This window comes from Entelurus aequoreus, linkage group LG19 (assembly GCF_033978785.1).
Source record: "Entelurus aequoreus isolate RoL-2023_Sb linkage group LG19, RoL_Eaeq_v1.1, whole genome shotgun sequence".
Lineage (NCBI taxonomy): Eukaryota > Metazoa > Chordata > Actinopteri > Syngnathiformes > Syngnathidae > Entelurus > Entelurus aequoreus.
The window spans coordinates 23,564,556-23,582,198 of record NC_084749.1 but is presented as its reverse complement, the minus strand read 5'-3'; the positions used below and the strand labels follow the sequence as shown (position 1 = coordinate 23,582,198).

Genomic DNA, 17,643 nt, shown 5'->3' with positions numbered 1-17,643 from the left:
GTCACGCTCATGTCTCAGGTCTGCCGTTATCGATTACTTCCACGACACGGCGTACCCAAGAAACTGTGGGTGCACGCCGCCATATCGAGGTGTGCTAGCTAGCATGGCGTGTCGTGTCCGGCTGCCCCTACCTGTTTCCAGGTGCAAAGAGATCCTCGCTTCATTGATGTAAGGCGTGTCACTCTTGGATCGGACCCTACGGATGGGTCGGCGGTCCTCCTCTTCCGGGGCCGCTGCCGCCATGTCCAGAGCCGGCCAGGCAGGCAGCGTCCACAGACGACCCGCGTGTGTGAGAGTCAGCGCCGCCGCAGCTACTCGGCTGATGATGCGGGAGGGGGCGGGCTATCGTACGGGGAGACGGCAGGGGAGGAGAGGATGCTCGAAGGTCTGTACAATTCACACATTTTCAATGTAATCAGGGCTGTTTGTGGCTCTAAACAAGATTGTGTTTGTGACCCAATTCCAAAGCACAGTAGCTGGCACACCCTGTGATCAGAAAGCCCAGGAAGTCTTTGTTTCATCAATAATGTTTTTCATCAAGTGTTTGAACCAGGGGTCCCCAAACTATGGATCCGGCCCACCAGCATCCAAAATCCGGCCCGTGGTAAGTCCTAAGTTTTGTTTTGTTTTGATTAGAGATGTCCGATAATGGCTTTTAGGCCGATATCCGATATTCCGATATTGTCCATTTCTTAATTACCGATTCCGATATCAACCGATACCGATATATACAGTCGTAGAATTAACACATTATTATGCCTAATTTTGTTGTGATGCCCCGCTGGATGCATTAAACAATGTAACAAGGTTTTCCAAAATAAATCAACTCAAGTTGTAGAAAAAAATTGCCAACATGGCACTGCCATATTTATTATTGAAGTCACAACCCACACAGCAAAAACACTCCGCGGCGGATCCCCCGCGCAGGTATCGCGCTTTCCGGAACGGAACCGCGAAACGGACCGGCATCGGCGTCCATTTGCACTCAGGAAGGTATCCGCCACGGCGGCAGGTAGCGGATCCGCCGTGGCGGCGCGCTGAATGCGCTCCGCACCCATGATCAAAGCCTTATTTCCGCGGCGGGTGCGCCGTGACGGCGCGCTGCATCCGCTCCGCACCCAAGATCATAGCCTAACCTCCCGCCGCGGACCAGCAACGGACTCATAAAAACCCTGGCTCATCTGGCCGTTTTGGACCCCTTTATCTTATTTTCAAAATCCCTTCTGTTCTTGCTGTAGGATAAAATAGGAAACTAAAAAATTCACTAAGCCCTACTACAGCAATATAGGCTTACATATGCATTGCCTTGTATTTTTAAACTAACAATATTGTCAATAGGCAGAAACAGAAAATGGTCAATTCACTCTATAAAGTAAATATATATAATATATATTTAAAAAGTAAATATACATATTTAATCTATTAGGCTACAACTTCAAGGAAACGCTGCTCCATGCACAGCTAACATATCAGAAAATGAATAACTGGTGAATGACAAGAAGTCTAATAAAAGGTTGTTTATTTATACATATACATCTCTATTCCTCCTGAGGAGGTGGAAGCGGGACTCGTCTCCTCGTTGCCCAATCCCCCGCCAAGTTGAACCACCTGATGGCGTGTTTGGTGACCTCAGCGTCCGTGGCTGACCTTGTCAACAAATTTTTACTCTTAGCACCTGTAATCAAACAAGATTACAAGACAGATACGTTTATGTTTATGGTATGTAGCATCCAAAGCCAAGTATGCTTACACAATACAAAATATGTGATAGGTATTAAGGAGATTACATTTGAAAAAAAAAACATGACTTAAAGTTACTGGAGGTGGTTAAAATAAGGTGCGTAAACTATGAATTTGTGATCAGTGTATAGGTGTGCAAGACATCCAAAATGTTTAAACAATATCGTTATTTGGTTCCTTGATCAGAGTACTTGTTTGGCTCTGTTGGATGACGGCGGCGGGGGGTTGGGGGTGGGGGGCATAAATAAATATCCATAACACAACTTTGGGAGGTTGACATTGTTTTCTTATTATATTTGTACTATCATTCTATGTTTGTATTCGTGTAGGCCAGGGGTGTCCAAAGTGCGGCCCGGGGGCCATTTGCGGCCTGCAGGTCATTTTTTAACGGCCCCAGGGCACATTTTTAAAAAATATGATCGAAATAAATAAAAAACATTAAAAGTGGTATTTAAAGAGCAAACAGGTGAAATGTAACAAGAAAATGTAGCAATGTTTACTCTAATCACACAAAGCTGCCATGTAGGCTGTTTCTTTCTTTAAAAAATAATAATGAATCAAAATCAATGTCATTATGAATTATTGACCTATTCAAGGCTTAAGAAGTTTACCTTCGCAATCAGCTGGTCTTGGTTGTGCTTAATAGTTTCCAGCAGGCTAAGGATCTGGATTACCTCAGGCGCTGTTGACAAACAGCAGTATAAAATTAACATGTTTCAGTGTTTATCCTCATTACTCATAATCCTGACATTAGCTATTGACCTTAGTTAATGACAAAAGTTATTGACAAAGTTTGAAGAAAATATGTGATTGCTTGTGAATTTGAATTTTTTCCAAAATTTGTGGCACAGAATGACCATCCGGTATTTGTCAGTTATTGCTCACCAGAGCAGGAAATGTTGTCGGCCATTCTTCCCCCTCGCCATGTTGGCCTGTAGGCCAGGCTGGATCCAGGCTCCTCTGTCTGCCACATGTTGAGGGCTGCTGGTGAGGGGGGTGGAGGGAGTCGAGGAGGGACTGCCGTTCCTAGTGAGGTGGGCATTGTGAGAGAGCCATCAGTTAACCATGACTGGTAATACCCAAGGGGCCTATCTATACACTAATATTTCAGAGATCAGTCCCTACCTTGTGTAACTCTCTGCATGTTTAATGCAGGTGCTGGTGAAGGCATATGAATACGTCCTTCCCCATGGTGAGGTGCTAAGGGAGATAAATTGGTATTAAATGGTTGAGATCTGTTAACCATGGTTACTGGATGCTGAGATATTATTTTGGAGATCAGTCTTTACCTAGAAAGTTATCTCCAGTTGAGGAGTCGAGTTGACAAGTACTCATGACTCTTGCTGGCACTCGGCGAGACGGTGGAGCTGGGAGAAGAGATACAAGGAGAGGGGAATATCTTTAGCACTAAGAATGTTAACCATATCTTTAATATTAATGTGGTGGTTTTGTTGTTTTCGATGTTAAGAGATTATTCCTTACTCTGCCTGTGCAATTGGCCAATTGCCAACCGCAGAGATGTGAGGTCACTATTTCCCGGGTCTTCTTCGCTATCATCTGAGTCCCCGAGACGATGGCTGTTGGGTAACCATATCATTAGGATTATTGCAATACCAAAATTGCCAAATATACATATAGTACAAGCATCTCTGGTCTATTTTTGAATGCTACCGGAAATAACCTTCCTATTACTGTAGAAACATGACAAAAACAAGACGGAACACACTTACACTGGCTTCCTGTTCCTTTTTTCTGGCAGCTCCTCGTTCTCTGCCTCAGATTGCAGGTCTGAGGTGTTGCAGCCCTTTCCATATTGTTGCATTATTTTTAATGCGTCTTTGTAGTTGTCTAAAATTGAATATGTTAAAATGAACATGAGTTTCAAATTAGCTGTAGAGCTGAACAGAATATTATTATTATTGATGATGATAAATCAGGTCTCTCTCTTACAAGAGACCTGGTCAGAACATAGACACAATAGGTTATTCCAAGCATAAAGAGAAGCAACTATGACGTTATTTTTAAACAAGAAGATTATGAATTTGCATACCACAAGTTCGGACAACAGAAACGTCAAATCTTGGCCAGTTTGGCTCATGCTGCTCCTCATTTAAAGCGGCCCTTTCAATTCTGTCGGTGTTTTTATAGCTGGGCCAGAAAACCATCCTATCATCATACCATCCACTTGGGACAACCGCAATGTCCCTGTTCATTATACATTTAATCAGATGAAAAGGCACCCTTAATGTAGAAAGAAAGAAAAGGGGTATTTATTCATCGTCAAAGGAACAACTTGGACAAAAGCATGCACAGGTGTTAGTGTATACAAATAAGCAAATAAGATGAGCTGAGATTTTACCTGAATGGTGCCCCAAGGTGGTAAGAACTATAAGAAAGGTAAAAGTACAGGTCATAATAGTCAGAACTTCAGCTCAATCGTAAAGTAGGGTTTGAAATTATGGGTGTAGTGTATACAGAGATCAGTCCCTACCTTGTGTAACTCTCTGCATGTTTAATGCATGTGCTGGTGAAGGCATATGAGTACATCCTTCCCCATGGTGAGGTGCTAAGGGAGATAAATTGGTATTAAATGGTTGTGATCTGTTAACCATGGTTACTGGATGCTGAGATATTATTTTGGAGATCAGTCTTTACCTAGAAAGTTATCTCCAGTTGAGGAGTCGAGTTGACAAGTACTCATGACTCTTGCTGGCACTCGGCGAGACGGTGGAGCTGGGAGAAGGGATACAAGGAGAGGGGAATATCTTTAGCACTAAGAATGTTAACCATATCTTTAATATTAATGTGGCGGTTTCGTCTACAACGCTAAATATATCCTGTGGTGTACCTCAGGGATCAATATAGGACCTAAATTATTCAATGTCTAGATAAATGACATTTGTAAAGTTACAAAAGATTTAAAGTTAGTATTATTTGCGGATGATACAACAGCGTTTTGTTCAGGAGAGAACACACAGAAGATAATACAAATAATAACAGAAGAAATTAACAAATTAAAAAGATGGTTTGACAAAAACAGACTATCTTTGAATCTCAGTAAAACTAAAATAATGCTATTTGGTAACAGTAGAAAAGAAAGTCAAACACAAATACAAATAGACGGAATAGAAATTGAAAGAGTAAATGAAACCAAATTTCTAGGTGTAATGATTGATTATAAATTGAACTGGAAATCTCAAGTAAAAAATATACAACCTAAAGTAGCAAGAAACACGTCAATAATGAATAAAGCAAAACATGTTCTAGACAAAAAATCACTTCATATTCTCTACTGTTCACTAGTGTTACATATCTGAGTTATTGTGTAGAAATATGGGGAAATAATTACAAAAGTACACTTCATTCATTAACGGTGTTACAAAAAAGATCAGTTAGAATAATATATAATGTTGGATATAGAGAACACACAAATCCTTTATTTATTGAATCAAAGATACTGAAATTCCACGACATAGTGAATTTGCAAACAGCTAAAATTATAAACAAAGCAAACTATAACCTGCTACCCAAGAATATACAACAATTCTTCTCAAAAAAAGAGGAGAAAAATAATCTTAGAGAGAAATGTAATTTAAAACATTTGTATGCACGTACAACACTTAAGACCTTCAGTATATCAGTATGTGGAATTAAATTATGGAATGCATTAAGCAAAGCAATCAAACAATGTACTAATATGATCAATTATTTATGCTTACATGTGGAAATAATAATAATAATAGTAAATAAAATAATAATAATAAAAAAAGGTAAATAAAGCATAAAATAGTCTCTAATAAATTAATTAAATAAAAAACAGCATATAAAATATATACATCAGCAAATAACAAAAATATAGATCAAGAAAAAGGATCCTTAATATGTGCAGCAATTTTTCCCACTCACATCACCTCATTTTATATTTTTTTCTATGCCAAAAAACACATAGACATTCCTTTTTTTTTGTAATGGAAACAAAAACAACAGGGCGTCACACACAGCTAGTCCACAGTAAACAGGATCTCGAGCTCCACTAAAGAACAAAGAAAGAAATAATACACACTCATATTAATGGCAAAGAACGGCTGTTTCCACTCCGTTAACGTTACGTTGTTGACTAACGAAGTAACGTTAGCGACCTGGGCCTAAACAACACTGACAATAAAGTAATACGCTTTCGTTTCAAGCAGTTGGAAATATGTGGAATATCGTAGCATGTAACCTACACACATTCACAGCCTCTAACAAAAGATGGCCTAAGTTAACTGTATTGAACTTTTTACTCACCGGCTTCACGCGGGAAACTTTCACATTCTGGAGTCGGGGTCCCCCAGAACACAGAACACAGATAAAAGACAATTTTACAATAGCACGGCAAAAAAATGACCGTCGTTGTGTGGGTTTTTTGACGAATAACACTCTTTTCCACTTTTCTTCGCTCGGGCCTCACCTACCGCGTGCAGCCATTTCGAATTTTCTGTATACGTGACGTCAGACGCACGTCCCCATGCAAAGCATTCTGGGAGGCGGCGCTGGAAATAAAATAGCCTTTTTTTACAGAATATAAAGTTTTACTGCTAGTCCTAATATCAAACAACGTCATTACAATCATACATAAATGATGATGGAAACACAAAGGCTGATCTTTACTGCGAATGTAGCAATAAATCAATAAATCTATACTTACGTTCGTGTTCCAGCAAAGAAAGTCCAGAGATCTTGGCTCATGCGCGTACACGCTAGTAGGCGCGTCCACGTCTGCGGGTGCAGACATTGGTCGGCTCAGCGCGCGTAGGCGGAGCCTATAACTCTAGGCGGCGCGCGCCGGTTTGGTTTGTCGCGTCCGCGTATGCGAATCAGACACGAGTCCGCTCAGGATCAGCTGTCTGACCGTACAATTTTCAGAGGCGGAGCTGTATCCTCTAGGCGGAGCCAAAACGAATGTGACAGTAACGTGGTTTCGGCGACTTGAAGGCGGATCCGTATAGCAGTCTTCTGCTGTGTGGGAAAGTGCATTATTTTTTTCAACATGCCTCAAAACAGCAGCTTGTAATTTGGGACATGCTCTCCCTGAGAGAGCATGAGGAGGTAGGGGGTAGCGGGGGTCTATATTGTAGCGTCCCGGAAGAGTTAATGCTGCAAGGGGTTCTGGGTATTCGTTCTGTTGTGTTACGGTGTGGATGTTCTCCCGAAATGTGTTTGTCATTCTTGTTTGGTGTGGGTTCACAGTGTGGCGCATATTTGTAACAGTGTTAAAGTTGTTTATATGGCCACCCTCAGTGTGACCTGTATGGCTGTTGATCAAGTATGCATGGCATTCACTTGTGTGTGTGAAAAGCCGTAGACATTATATGACTGGGCCGGCACGCAAAGGAAGTGCCTTTAAGGTTTATTGACGCTCTGTACTTCTCCCTACGTTCGTGTACACAGCGGCGTTTTAAAAAGTCGTAAATTTAACTTTTTGAAACCGATACCGATAATTTTGAAACCGATACCGATAATTTCCGATATTACATTTTAAAGCATTTATCAGCCGATAATATCGGACTGCCGGACATCCCTAGTTTTTATTATTTTGTCCTTTCTAATCCATTTTCTAACGAGTGTTACTCTTGGTGTCTCCTAGTCGCTCAGGCAAACTATATTGTCTGAAAATGCATTCTCCCATCGATAACGTGACATCATCGCGCTCGGAATATATAAATATACATACATACATACATACATACATACAGGTGTGTATATATATAAATAAATATATATATATATATATATATATATATATATATATATATATATATATATATATATATATATATATATATATATATATATATATATATATATATATATATATATATATATATATATACATACATACATACAGGTATATATATATATATATATATATTAGGGCTGTGAATCTTTGGGTGTCCCACGATTCGATTCAATATCGATTCTTGGGGTCACGATTCGATTATAAATCGATTCTTCCCGATTCAACGCGATTCTCGATTCAAAAACGATATTTTTGCCATTCAAAACAATTCTCTATTCATTCAATACATAGGATTTCAGCAGGATCTACCCCAGTCTGCTGACATGCAAGCAGAGTAGTAGATTTTTGTAAAAAGCTTTTATAATTGAAAAGGACAATGTTTTATCAACTGATTGCAATAATGTAGATTTGTTTTAACTATTAAATGAACCAAAAATATGACTTATTTTATCTTTGTGAAAATATTGGACACAGTGTGTTGTCAAGCTTATGAGATGGGATGCAAGTGTAAGCCACTGTGACACTATTGTTCTTTTTTTTTTTTTTAATGTCAATGAGGGATTTTTAATAATAAATGATAAATGGGTTATACTTTTATAGCGCTTTTCTACCTTCAAGGTACTCAAAGCGCTTTGACAGTATTTCCACATTCACCCATTCACACACACTATCACACACTGATGGCGGGAGCAGCCATGCAAGGCGCTAACCAGCACCCATCAGGGGCAAGGGTGAAGTGTCTTGCCCAAGGACACAACGGACGTGACTAGGATGGTAGAAGGTGGGGATTGAACCCCAGTAACAAGCAACCCTCCGTTTGCTGGCACAGCCACTCTACCAACTTCGCCACGCCGTCCCCTGCTATGTTGAAATAGTAACTAATATTGATACTGTTGTTGATAATATTCATTTTTGTTTCACTACTTTTGGATTGTTCTGTGTTGTGTTTGTGTCTCCTCTCAATTGCTCTGTTTATTGCTGTTCTGAGTGTTGCTGGGTCGGGTTTGGTTTTGGAATTGGATTGCATTGTTATGGTATTGCTTTGTATTATTTTGTTGGATTGATTAATAAAAAAAATAAAAAATGTTTGTTTTTAAATAAAAAAAATAAAAATCGATTTTTGGAAAAATGAGAATCAATACTGAATTGTACAACGTGAGAATCGCGATTTGAATTCAAATCGATTTTTTCCCACACCCCTAATATATATACACAACCCGGCCCAATTTTTTTAACCCAAAGCAGCCCCGAGTCAAAAAGTTTGGGTCATCAGACCGGAGGTTGGGTCTTGGGCGCGCAGTTGGGTGTTCCAACAGGACAATGACCCCAAACACACGTCAAAAGTGGTAAAGGAATGGTTAAATCAGGCTAGAATTAAGGTTTTAGATTGGCCTTCCCAAAGTCCTGACTTAAACGTGTGGACAATGCTGAAGAAACATGTCCATGTCAGAAAACCAACAAATTTAGCTGAACTGCACCAATTTTGTCAAGAGGAGTAGTCAAAAATTCAACCAGAAGCTTGTGGATGGCTACCAAAAGTGCCCTATTGCAGTGAAACTTGCCAAGGGACATGTAACCAAATATTAACATTGCTTTATGTATACTTTTGACCCAGCAGATTTGGTCGCATTTTCAGTAGACCCATAATAAATTCATAAAAGAACCAAACTTCATGAATGTTTTTTGTGACTGGCAAGTATGTGCTCCAATCACTCTATCACAAAAAAATAAGAGTTGTACAAATTATTGGAAACTCAAGACAGCCATGACATTATGTTCCTGTAAACTTTTGACCACGACTGTATATATGAGTGTATAATATATATATATATATATATATATACATATATATATATATATATATATATATATATATATATATATATATATATATATATATATATATATATATATATATATATATATATATATATATATATATATATATATATATATATGTGTGTGTGTGTGTGTGTGTGTGGGAAAAAATCACAAGACTATTTCATCTCTACAGGCCTGTTTCATGAGGGTTTCCTCAATCATCAGGAGATTTTAATGGAAGCATTCACATACCATGGTTTATATAGGGCACAGAGCGGGTGGGTACAGGCAGGCGTAGGGGCGTGGTGATTGGCTCATGTGTTACCTAGGAGGTGTTTCCTTCTGTGACGGCATGCTGATACAATTTCGCTGCGATTGTTGAGGGATGACAAGTCTGGACTGTATATAATATACAGTTTCTCTTTTAAGCATAGGTTGCATCTTTTATTACCACTGTTGTAAGGTGTGCTGGATGCAAGAATTTGCCATGTTATCGAATATTCAACATTATTGTCTTTGAGATTCCAAATGTGTTTACTGAGTTCTGTAGTATTCCGCAAGCTTTTGCTTCTGAAAGAGGCCTTGTGATTGTTCCATCTGGTTTTGAATGCTCCCTCAGTTAATCCTACATATGTGTCGGATGTCTTAATGTCCTTGCGTGTTACCTTTGCTTGGTAAACGACTGATGATTGTAAGCACCCCCCGTTGAGAGGGCAATCAGGTTTCTTGCGGCAGTTGCAGCCTTTGTCGGTTTTGGAGTCGTTCTGCCTGGTGGTGGACGGCTCATTTTCAATTGCTTTATTGTGGTTTGAAATGATTTGTCGTATGTTGTTCATGCAGCTGTAGCTCAATTTAATGTTGTTCTTGTTGAATACTTTTCTTAGGGTGTTGCCTTTGGGGAAGTGTTTGTCGATCAGGGTGAGGAATTTGTGGCCAATATTAGTTGAGACGTTTTTGCTGTATGGGGGATTGTACCAGATAATGTTTCGTTTTCTGCTCCTTTTTGGTTGGTTTCCTGGCGTGGGTTCGTAGGTGAGGGTGAAGTTGTATCCGCTTTCATCAAGTGCTTTTTGGTACGGGGGGGTTGCTTTGTCGAATTCAGCTTTGCTAGATGACAGCATCGATAGTCTTTTATTAATACCGGTAGGTATTCTTTTCGTAGTAACGGATTGCGGCTGAACTGGACATCGAGGACAGGGTGGACGCTACAGCCAACAAGGAAGCCTTCATCACATTGAAGGACCACAAACCCAACTTGGAACAATCACAAGGCCTCTTTCAGAAGCAAAAGCTTGCGGAATACTACAGAACTCAGTAAACACATTTGGAATCTCAAAGACAATAATGTTGAATATTCGATAACATGGCAAATTCTTGCATCCAGTACACCTTACAACAGTGGTAATAAAAGATGCAACCTATACTTAAAAGAGAAACTGTTTATTATATACAGTCCAGACTTGTCATCCCTCAACAAGCGCAGCGAAATTGTATCAGCATGCCGTCACAGAAGGAAACACCTCCTAGGTAACACATGAGCCAATCACCACGCCCCTACGCCTGCCTGTACCCACCCGCTCTGCGCTCTGTGCCCTATATAAACCATGGTATGTGAATGCTTCCATTAAAATCTCCTGATGATTGAGGAAACCCTCATGAAACAGGCCTGTAGAGATGAAATTGTCTTGTGATTTTTTCCCACACACACATATTACGCTCTACCACGGTATCGAGCACTATTTTTTGGATAATCTAATTAAGACATATATATATATATATATATATATATATATATATATATATATATATATATATATATATATATATATATATATATATATATATATATATATATATATATATACAGCCCGGCCCCCAGCCACATTTTTTTTAACCCAATGCGGCCCGAGTCAAAAAGTTTGGGGACCCCTGGTTTGAACCAATGGCATCATTAGGCCTTTTTGGGGTGGCTGAAGGCTATATAAAATATACTTTAAACCCTACTATAATCTTTTGTCATGTTTTTTGTTTTTCTTTAAATGTTTACAATGACAAAGAAAAAAGTCATATAAAGTAGCTATATGTGACTTTTAATAATTATGCAATCTGCCATTATACATGTCAAGTTCACTTGACTGCATAGTAGAGATCAGCTGAGTCATGTAAGATTATCATGCGGGAGGGGGCGGGCTATTGTACGGGCGACGGCAGGGGAGGAGAGGATGCTCGAAGGTCTGTACAATTCACACTCATTTTCAATGTAATCAGGGCTTTTTGTGGCCCTAAACAAGATTGTGTTTGTGGCCCAATTCCAAAGCACAGTAGCTGGCACGCCCCGTGATCAGAAAGCCCAGGAAGTCTTTGTTTCATCAATAATGTTTTTCATCAAGTGTTTGAACCAGGGGTCCCCAAGCTACGGATTCGGCCCACCAGCGTCCAAAATCCGGCCCGTGGGAAGTCCCAAGTTAAAAAATATAAATAAATAAATAAAATGTTTTTATTATTATTATTTTGTCCTTTCTAATCCATTTTCTACCGCTTGTTACTCTCGGTGTCTCCTAGCCGCTCAGGCAAATCATATTGTCTGAAAATGCATTTTCCCATCGATAACGTGACATCATCGCGCTCGGAATATACACTATATTGCCAAAAGTATTTGGCCACCTGCCTTGACTCACATATGAACTTGAAGTGCCATCCCATTCCTAATCCATAAGGTTCAATATGATGTTGGTCCACCTTTTGCAGCTATTACAGCTTCAACTCTTCTGGGAAGGCTGTCCACAAGGTTGCGGAGTATTTTTATAGGAATTTTCGACCATTTTTCCAAAAGCGCATTGGTGAGGTCACACACTGATGTTGGTCGAGAAGGCCTCTGTCTCAGTTCTAATTCATCCCAAAGGTGTTCTATCGGGTTAAGGTCAGGACTCTGCAGGCCAGTCAAGTTCATCCACACCAGAATATGTCTTCCATGTCTTTATGGACCTTGCTTTGTGCACTGGTGCACAGTCATGTTGGAAGAGGAAGGGGCCCACAAGGTTGGGAGCATGGAATTGTCCAAAATGTGTCGTATCCTGGAGCATTCAAAGTTCCTTTCACTGGAACTAAGGATTCAAGCCCAACTCCTGAAAAACAACCCCATACCATAATTCCTACCACTTTGTGGCTGAGTTGCTGTTGTTCCCAAACTCTTCCATTTTGTTATAATAAAGCCGACAGTTGACTTTGGAATATTTTGGAGCGAGGAAGTTTCACGACTGGATTTGTTGCACTGTCCTATGACAGTTCCACGCTGGAAATCACTGAGCTCCTGAGAGCAGCCCATTCTTTCACAAATGTTTGTGGAAACAGTCTCCATGCCTAAGTGCTTGATTTTATACACCTGTGGCCGGGCCAAGTGATTAGGACACCTGATTCTGATCATTTGGATGGGGGGCCAAATACTTTTGGCAATATAGTGTATATATATATATAAATAGCCCGGCCCCCGGCCAAATTTTTTTAACCCAACCCGAGTCAAAAGGTTTGAGGACCCCTACTTTGAACCAATGGTATCATTACTGCACCTTATTGATTTTTTATCCTGCACTACCATGAGCTAATGCAACGAAATGTCTTTCTTATCTGTACTGTAAAAACTGCAAATTTGAATGACAATAAAAAGGAAGTCTAAGTCTAAGTCTATTAGGCCTTTTTAGGGTGGCTGAAGGCTCCCTAAAATATACTTAAAGTTCTACTTAAAAATTCTTTTGTCATGTTTTTTGTTTTTCTTTAAAAGTTTAAAATGACAAATAGAAAAGTAATATAAAGTAGCTATATGTGACTTGTAATAATTATGCAATCTGCCATTATACATGTCAAGTTCACTTGACTGCATGTAGAGATCAGCTGAGTCATGTAAGATTGTCACCAGTGGATAATAATAATCATAATACATCCTAGTGAATATTATTATATTATTATTAGTGCATCCGGGGCCAAGCATCACCTATCTCGGGGGTCGGCAACGTGGGGCTTTCGAACCACAAGCGGCTCTATAGCGCCGCCCTAGTGGCTTCCTGGAGCTTTTTTAGAAATGTATGAAAATGGAAAAATAAATCTCACTGTTTACATTAAACATGCTTCACTGATGAGAGTATTTGGCGAGCGCCATTTTGTCCTAATTTCTGAAGTCCTTGAACGCACCGTAATTGGTTTACATGTACAACGTTCCTTGATGCTGCCACAGAAAGACGTGTTTTATATCACTCCTTCTTTGTCTCTATGTGTCCACCAAACGTTTTATGCTGTGCGTGAATCCACAAAGGTGAACTTTGTTGATGTTATTGAGTGCTAATCAGACATTTTTGGTGACTGCATGACTGCAAGCCTAATCGATGCTAACATGCTATTTATGCTAGCTGTATGGACATAATGCATCATTATGCCTCGTATTTTAGGTATATTGGTGGTCATTTTATTTGTAGTTTCCGTTTCCTTAAACTTGAACACACATATCTTAGTAATTTCCAGGAGTTATCTCACCATCTGAAAAGCCTCAGTTTTAGTAATGTTTTCAAATGTTGTAAAAATGTGTAGAATAAATATTACATTTCAACATTCCTGTCAACGAAGATTTGCATCAGCCTGCGACACAGTCATTTTGATAGTAGTCTAATATAGCTAACATAGACACTTACTTCATGTGTTGCCTTCATTATAACACTTATATAAGGCTTTACATTTACAGATTTTTATTTTTATTTTTGGTCCACTGTGGCTCTTCCAACATTTTGGGTTGCCGACCCCTGCTCTATCTTTAGAAACTAGTGATACCTCTATTTCAAACTTTAATTAAGGGTCCTTCAATGCACCACAGTCGTGTGCTATAAAATGCAAAATAACTTTGTATGTGGCACTTGTTAACTGTTAGCATGCAAACGATAGCATGCTAGCAAGCTAACTTAAAGAATGCTAACTTTTTCATCTAATTTTACACTTTTTTTTTAAATTGACCTTTGAGTCATATAACTTGGTATATGAAACATGCTGACTGTTATCATCATAGATATATATCAGTAGATGGCGCAAGGCGGAGTCTCCAGCGTAGTTCACCGGCGGCCATCTTGTGACGGTCAACTATTCTGGTACGTTCTATGGTAGCTGTTGTAAGGTGAGTGATCTGCACAAACAAAAATACTCTTAACTCGCTGAAATCTTGACGGATTTACAAACGGTTTTGTTTATTACACACGTTATTAACGTGGCTATGATTCAGGATGCTTGGACATGTTGAAATTGCAGCTTTTCTGTTCGAAAAACGACTTAAAAAATAAGGTTGTATGTTTGTCCCTGGCCAGCTGTACCTATTAACGTTAGCTAAGTTAGCTGAACAATTTTGTTAGCTCGTTTCATGGGAAAAGGATCAGTGGGAGAGGCAGAATTGCTCTTTCTTTTCAACATAACTTAAGTTGCACATGATTTCCAAGCGGTTTGGTTTGTTAAAAACATCTTACATTATGATACAGGAAATTGCTGGCTTTGTGTTTACAGAACTACGCCTACCAGTGAAGATGCCTGACTTTTGTGCAGCCTACGGATGCTCTAATCGCCGTAGTCTCAAAACGAGAACCCGTGGGATCACCTTTCACCGGTAAGATATGACAATATTATGACTATAATTAGGATAATCGTTAGTTACTTAGTGGATGTATGTACAATACAGGTCCTGCTACACAGGAACAGCGGGGCTATGTGAGATAATAGTATTGCAAGATTGTTGTTGACCCAAGGCTTTTTACACAATTGAATGTTTCTTTTGGACACCTTTCTTATAACTCTTTTAGTGTGGTTGTCTTATTCTTAAAGTACATACATGCATACATGCACATACATGCATACATGCATACATACATGCATACATACATACATACATACATACATACAATTACCCCAAAAATATGATAATTTAGGTGTGTATTTTTGTCCTTACCCTTAATGTTAAAGGAAAGAAGGGTGGAAAATGTTGACAATAATTTATATATCTGGCTACCTTTCTCACGTTTTTAAGGTTTCCCAAAACCGGAGAGAGGAAGAGGCAGTGGGAACTTGCCCTAAGAAGGGATGGTTTTGTTGCCTCTGGCAGGACAGTGCTCTGCAGTGAGCACTTTAGGAGTGAGGATTTTGACAGGACGGGGCAGACTGTCCGGCTTAAAGATGGTGTTGTGCCAACAATTTTCAACTTTCCAGCTCATCTTCAAAGGGTATGTGTATCATTGACCAACAAGAATTCAAGGTGTATAAGATTGATATATCAATATATAAATATGTGATTAAATGTCACACTTTAGTTTTTCTTTCTGCAAGTTTAGGAAGAAATAATGTGTTGCTTATTACAGCACATTTTAGACACTCAATATGTTTTTTTTCACTCTTATGTTTATTTTAGCCGATAGCAACAAGAAGCACAACCACTGCTAGAAGAGCGGAAGACAACCTGCCAATGGACTTGTCTCAGGATGAACCTCAGCCTGATGTTGTGAGTATTTGCATGTGGAATGTCCAGGTGTCATCAACATGTCCGTACACGGACAAATGTGTCCATTGGTCTTGGCTTGTCATATTATTATATTGAGGTGGTACTCTGTGTAAAAAGTTTGAGAACCACTGGCTATCTCACTTGCTCTGTCACTCATACACTTGGATGAATAAACATGTGCGAACATTGAAACTACACCCAGGGGTAGGCAACCTTTACAATCAAAAGAGTCATTTTTGTCCAGAGCCACAAAACATATTTTTGCCTTATAAGGGGACAAGCCTATTAAGATCAATTTCTTAAAAGTATGCTGAGTTGTGTTTTCTGTTGGAGAATTGGAGAACATAAAAATTGATTTAGGCTCACAGCATTGATAAGTGAACATTGAATTGTTAAAAAAGTAACTGTTATTAATTAACATATTACTAATATTTATATATTTGTATATTTTGCCAAAGCAACAGGGAGCCACTGGAGAGAGGCGAAAGAGCCGCAAGCGGATGTGTTTTTGCTCGGGGAGCACATCGGCGACACACAGTATGGCATTGACAGTCACCACCATACGCTGGTAACATTAGTTGTGTCCCTGTTTTTCAAGCTAAGGCTGCACCACATTGCAAAAATCAATACTCTGAGCTTACAGAGTGGCAACATGAGACAGAAGCTCACCAAAGCAGTCCTTTTCAAAGGGCATTAGCTCCAACTGTGTGTGCACCGTGTGTCTTATTGGTTTTGTGTTGTACTGTATTGTATTGTGTGCAGCTGGTCCTTGTCTCCAAGACAAAATAAAATAACCTTGAACCTTGAAGCCCCATCTCTCCCCACCTGCCCCTGCTTCCTACATCCCCTCCACACCACACCAAGTTGTTCTTGGGCTTTTTTCGACTACAGGAACTCAGCGCACCGTGCTGTGTAGTGGTAACGCATTTCAAAGGTTCTGGATTTGTTTCCAAATCCAGAACCTAAATACAAAACCAATCACAGACCTTCATGGGTTTCTAGAAAGTTTCAGGTTATGGAAGGTATTGGTTAGGAATGGGACGATATGAAGATTTAATGTCAAAATATTTGTGATAAATGAGACAGAACTGGCCAGGACCTACTGTCTGTGAGATAATTTTATGTTGGTTTGGTTCTTCTGATAAAGGTGTGAATATCTATGCTATTGTCATTAGTTGTGTCCCTGTCATTCAAGCTAAGGCATTGCTAAATTAACAACTCTTAGCTTACAGAGTGGCAACATGAGACAGATTTTTATATATAAAATGTAAATATATTTAAATTTTAAAATGTATTATAAAATAACATAAATATTAACAATATAATAAAATAAATGGAATTGTATTTATTTATTTATATATATATATATTTTTTTTTTATATATAAAAAATATCTCGGTAAATGTGTAATATAAATACTGTGTGTGTGTGTGTGTGTATAGCTATTGCTTTACCTATCTGCTTAATATTATTTTCATATGAAAGTCCATTATAAGTATGCAGTATCATAACTACATCTCTGACGTTTATAACAAACCAACCCGTTTGAAAATCGGTTGAAAATTGAGCAAGCTATGGTTATTTCAATAGTACATGCACCATAGACATTCATGTTATGAGTGGGCGTGCTGCCCGACGCAAGATGGCCGCCATGTGGCAACGTCGGTCTCCATCGGCCAGCAGCGCGGGTGAGTCATCTAGCCTTTATATATGTCTATGGTTATCATGCTATTGTTAGCACACATGCTAAGTGTTAGCATTTTTATGTCAACATGCTACTGTTTTAG

At 39.2% G+C, this 17,643-nt stretch overlaps 3 protein-coding genes across 9 annotated transcripts in view; 1 reads left to right on the top strand and 2 right to left on the bottom strand.

Annotated features, from left to right (window-relative positions):
- Positions 1–479, bottom strand: part of LOC133635212 (phosphatase and actin regulator 1-like) — a 50,463-nt gene extending 49,984 nt beyond the window's left edge. Inside the window, exon 1 of one of the 3 annotated variants that reach the window (XR_009822033.1) lies at positions 132–422. Coding sequence is in view for 2 of the 3 variants with exons in the window: in XM_062028133.1 (XP_061884117.1) it covers positions 132–243 (112 nt within the window). In the remaining variant the exon portion in view is untranslated. Of the gene's footprint in view, positions 1–131 lie in introns of all 3 variants that reach the window. The other 2 variants (XM_062028133.1, XM_062028132.1) reach the window with 2 other exon arrangements.
- A 43-nt stretch (positions 480–522) lies between these two features.
- On the top strand, positions 523–16,715 carry LOC133635214 (THAP domain-containing protein 6-like). Its single transcript, XM_062028135.1, has 5 exons — positions 523–604; positions 14,873–14,972; positions 15,390–15,582; positions 15,768–15,857; positions 16,316–16,715. Exons 2-5 carry the CDS (start codon positions 14,893–14,895, stop codon positions 16,427–16,429), a joined length of 477 nt encoding a protein of 158 aa, XP_061884119.1. The 5' UTR covers positions 523–604; positions 14,873–14,892; the 3' UTR covers positions 16,430–16,715.
- Positions 1,537–6,684, bottom strand: LOC133634877 (uncharacterized). 5 transcript variants are annotated; one of them, XM_062027532.1, is made up of 14 exons: positions 6,428–6,684; positions 6,195–6,272; positions 6,028–6,054; positions 4,396–4,473; positions 4,232–4,306; positions 4,100–4,126; positions 3,791–3,981; positions 3,471–3,588; positions 3,223–3,317; positions 3,030–3,107; positions 2,866–2,940; positions 2,626–2,766; positions 2,352–2,422; positions 1,537–1,675 (listed from the first exon to the last, which is right to left on the bottom strand). In XM_062027532.1, exons 5-14 carry the CDS (start codon positions 4,285–4,287, stop codon positions 1,652–1,654), a joined length of 876 nt encoding a protein of 291 aa, XP_061883516.1. In that variant the 5' UTR covers positions 4,288–4,306; positions 4,396–4,473; positions 6,028–6,054; positions 6,195–6,272; positions 6,428–6,684; the 3' UTR covers positions 1,537–1,651. The 5 variants fall into 5 exon arrangements, with proteins under 5 accessions (XP_061883516.1, XP_061883514.1, XP_061883515.1 ...); XM_062027530.1 differs by having other exon boundaries at positions 6,195–6,684; XM_062027531.1 differs by having other exon boundaries at positions 6,028–6,272.
- Positions 16,716–17,643: the final 928 nt, after the last annotated feature.